This window comes from Nerophis ophidion, linkage group LG24, assembly GCF_033978795.1.
Source record: "Nerophis ophidion isolate RoL-2023_Sa linkage group LG24, RoL_Noph_v1.0, whole genome shotgun sequence".
Taxonomy (NCBI): Eukaryota; Metazoa; Chordata; class Actinopteri; order Syngnathiformes; family Syngnathidae; genus Nerophis; species Nerophis ophidion.
The window spans coordinates 2,793,206-2,796,873 of NC_084634.1; the positions used below are offsets into that span (position 1 = coordinate 2,793,206).

Sequence of the window (3,668 nt, forward strand, 5' to 3'; positions counted from 1 at the left end):
CATCAACACACACGCGCGGATGGACTTAAAAACAATAATAAAAAAATATAATCCAGTTGCTAATATATTAAAAAAAACTTATTGTTCTCATTTGATGACGTCATCGGGACTTACTTTTGTTTTGACGCATTTTTTTTGTTTGTTTAACAACATCAACACACACGCACGCGCGGACCGGAAGCAGCAAGTACAAACGAGCACGCGCGTCCATTTTGTTTGTTTGTTTTTGTTTGTTTTTTTGTTTGTTTGTTTGCCCCCCCGCGCATGCGCGTGAAGAAAGACAGAAGAGCGTTGTTGTTGTTTACAAGTGCGCTAGCTTTATTTATCCCTAACACGTCAACACTTTGTTGGAAAAAACACACGAAGAAGAAGAAGGAGGAGGACACGTGACGCCGTGAATATTGTTTTTTTTTTGGGGGGGGGGGGGGGGGTGACGACATAAAAGCCAAAGAACAAGTTGTACAGTTGGAACAAGGGACCAAAAAAAAAAAAAAAAGGAGTGCGCGCGCCCAAAATATCCTAATAAAGGTGGAAATAATACTGACACGCGCGCGCACGCGCACACAAGACGTCATAATAATAATAATAATTAAGAATCATATTAAAAATAGCTGGAAACTTCCCGGATGTTTTATATTGTTTGTTTTGTTTTGTTTACACGGAAAATTGTTCAACTTACAGTCAGAACTCGTGGAGTTCGGCGAGGCTCGTGCAGGTTCGGCAAAGTTCGGGTGGGTCGGTTTTAGTGTATGAGCGAGTTGGGGGCGGCAGAGGCGGCAGCGGCGGCGGCGGCGGCGGCCTGGTTGTTGTGGTGCGTGAAATAGTCAGAGAGGCCGGCGGAGAGTCCGGAGGAGAAGGCCGGCATGGAGGCGCTCATGGGCGGCCTGAGGGAGTCACAGGTGACGGCCTGCGGGGATCCGGCGGTGCGTCCGCCCGGCGCCGGCGCCGAGTTGGCGGTCTGCGCGCCGACGTGCGGGACATGCGGGAAGAAGTAGCTGCTCTGGCCGGCCAGCAGGTTGACCGCCGAGCAGGGGTTGAGGGAGTAGGTGGTCCCCGAGCAGGGCACCGAGAGGCCGCAGGGCACCGCGGAGGCCGCCAGCGCCGCCGCCGTCAGGTGGTGCGTGGCGTAAGGCGGCAGCTCGCCGCCCACCAGCCGCTCCACGCTGAGCGCGCCGGGCGGCGCGAAGGACGCGTGGTTGGCGCCGTGTCCGGCCAGCACGGCGCCGTAGGACATGGCGTGGCCCGGGTAGGCCGGCGCCGCGCCGCCGTAGCCCATGGCGGGCCGCGGGTGGTGCAGCGACAGGAAGGGCGAGACGGGCCAGTAGAGGGAGCCGGCGCGCTCCATGAAGCTGAGGCCGGAGGAGGTCAGGCGCGCGCCGCGCTTGAAGGCCAGCTTGGCCCGCGAGGTGGTGGAGCGCCGGCGCAGCTTGCCGGTGGTGCCGCCGATGAAGACGTCGTCGCTGCTGGGGTCCAGCATCCAGTAGTTGCCCTTGCCCGGGTCGTCGTAGTGGCGCGGCACCTTGACGAAGCACTTGTTGAGGCTGAGGTTGTGGCGGATGGAGTTCTGCCAGCCCTGCTTGTTCTCGCGGTAGTAAGGGAAGTTCTTCATGATGAACTCGTAGATGCCGTTCAGCGTCAGCCGCTTCTCGGGACTCTGGCGGATGGCCATCATGATCAGCGCGTTGTAGGAGAAGGGCGGCTTCTCGAACTTGCCGCTGCTCTTCTTCTCGCCCTCCTTGGGCGCCGCGTCCGGCTCTTTTCCGCCCTCCTCCTCCTCGCTCTTGCTCTCCGCCTTGGCGTCCTGCGCCCCGGGCGGCTGGTCGGCGTCCGCGCGCTGCGGGTGCGCGTTGTCGCCCTGCACGGCCTCCGGCACCAGGCTGTGGATGCTGAAGGACGGCGCCTTGGGGAGGATTTTCAGCTCCTTGCGCTCCATGTCCAACATCGCCGAGCTCATCCGGACTGAACCCGCCGCGACTTGGAGGGGGGGGAGGGAAAGGAGGAAAAGAGGAAAAGAGGAAAAGGAAGGGGAGGATGGAGGAAGGAAAAGTGAAGATCAACACGCCGAGGGAAAAAAAAAAACTATTTCATGTTCGCTTTGGAGACAAAACACACACACAAGCACGCGCGCGCGCGCGCACGTCCATAGGAAGACGGATAGCAGCAATTAATTAAAGCGGCGCGGCGCCGGGCGCTCATTGGCTGGAGCGTCCGCCTCCTCGGCCAATCAGGGGACGAGGGCGGGCCAGAGGTCCCTCCCCCCGGACAGGAGGGAGGGCGGCCGTCACGTGACCGCCGGTGCTGACCCACAAGGAGGCAAATGTTTTTATTATTCATATCAATAACTTGCGGGAGGGGGGGGGCGGGGCCTACGCCGGCCGGCTGACACGCGTGGAGCGACGTTGCCGTGGCAACACCCGTGAGGCCTCGGCGACAAGCGGAAGTGGGGCCTAGGTCACGTGACGACGAGAAAAAAACCAAAGCGGGACCCCCTTTGACCTCCCGCTTGTTGACGTGTCGCCCTCTTCCACTTCCGGCGGCGGGCGTGACCACGTGACCAGGTGACCCCGGTGACCCCGGTGACCCCGGTGACCCGGGCTCTCACTTCCAGAAGGCGTCCGAAAGTTCCAAGAGACTTTTTCCTCAAAACCAGGGATGGCTTTCAGAAGAACGGAGCAAAGGCGCCGCCCAGCGGGCAAAAGTGGAACTGCAGTAGCTCTCATGCTGGACGTTTGTCATCAACATCCAACTTTAGGAACATTAAACATAATAAACATTCAACATTATAAACGTTAAACATTATAACATCAAACATGATCAACATCCATCCATCCATTTCCTACCGCCTATTCCCTTTCGGGGTCGCGGGGGGCGCCTATCTCATTAACATAATAAACATTCAACATTATAACATCAAACAGTATCCACATTAAACATAATAGACTTTAAACATTATGACCATTCAACACTATAACATCAAACATTATCAATATTAAACATAACAAAAATTATAAACATTCAACATTATAACATCAAACATTATCATTATTACACATAATAAACATAAACATTTAACATAATAACATCCAACATGATCAACATTAAACATAATAAACCTTAAACATTCAACATTTTTAGATCAAACATTATCAACATTAAACATAATAAACAATAAACATTATGAACATTCAACATTTTAACATCAAACATAATCAACATTAAACATAATAAATATCATAAACATTCAACATTTTAACATCAAACAATATCAACATTAAACATAGTAAATATTAAACATTATTAACATTCAACATTTTAACATCAAACATTATCATTATTAAACATAACAAACCTTAAACATTCAACATTATAGCATCAGACATGATCAACATTAAACATAATGAACCTTAAAAATTCAACATTATTAGATCAAACATTATCAACATTAAACATAATAAACAATAAACATTATGAACATTCAACATTATAACATCAAACATCATCAACATTAAACATTATGAACATTCAACATAACATCAAACATTATCATTATTAAACATAATGAACCTTAAACATTGAACGTTATAACATCAAACATTATCAACATTAATCATTATAAACATTCAACATTGTAACATCAAACATAATCAACAATAAACATAAAAAAGCTT

At 50.3% G+C, this 3,668-nt stretch overlaps 1 protein-coding gene across 1 annotated transcript; it reads right to left on the reverse strand.

Annotated features, from left to right (window-relative positions):
* Positions 1-434: 434 nt before the first annotated feature.
* Positions 435-2,089, reverse strand: foxg1a (forkhead box G1a). Its single transcript, XM_061885960.1, has one exon. The coding sequence runs from the start codon at positions 1,952-1,954 to the stop codon at positions 743-745; it is 1,212 nt and encodes a 403-aa protein (XP_061741944.1). The 5' UTR covers positions 1,955-2,089; the 3' UTR covers positions 435-742.
* Positions 2,090-3,668: the final 1,579 nt, after the last annotated feature.

Excerpts from the sequence above, each read along its gene's own strand:
- foxg1a (XM_061885960.1), bottom strand. The coding sequence starts at position 1,954 with ATGAGCTCGGCGATGTTGGACATGGAGCGCAAGGAGCTGAAAATCCTC.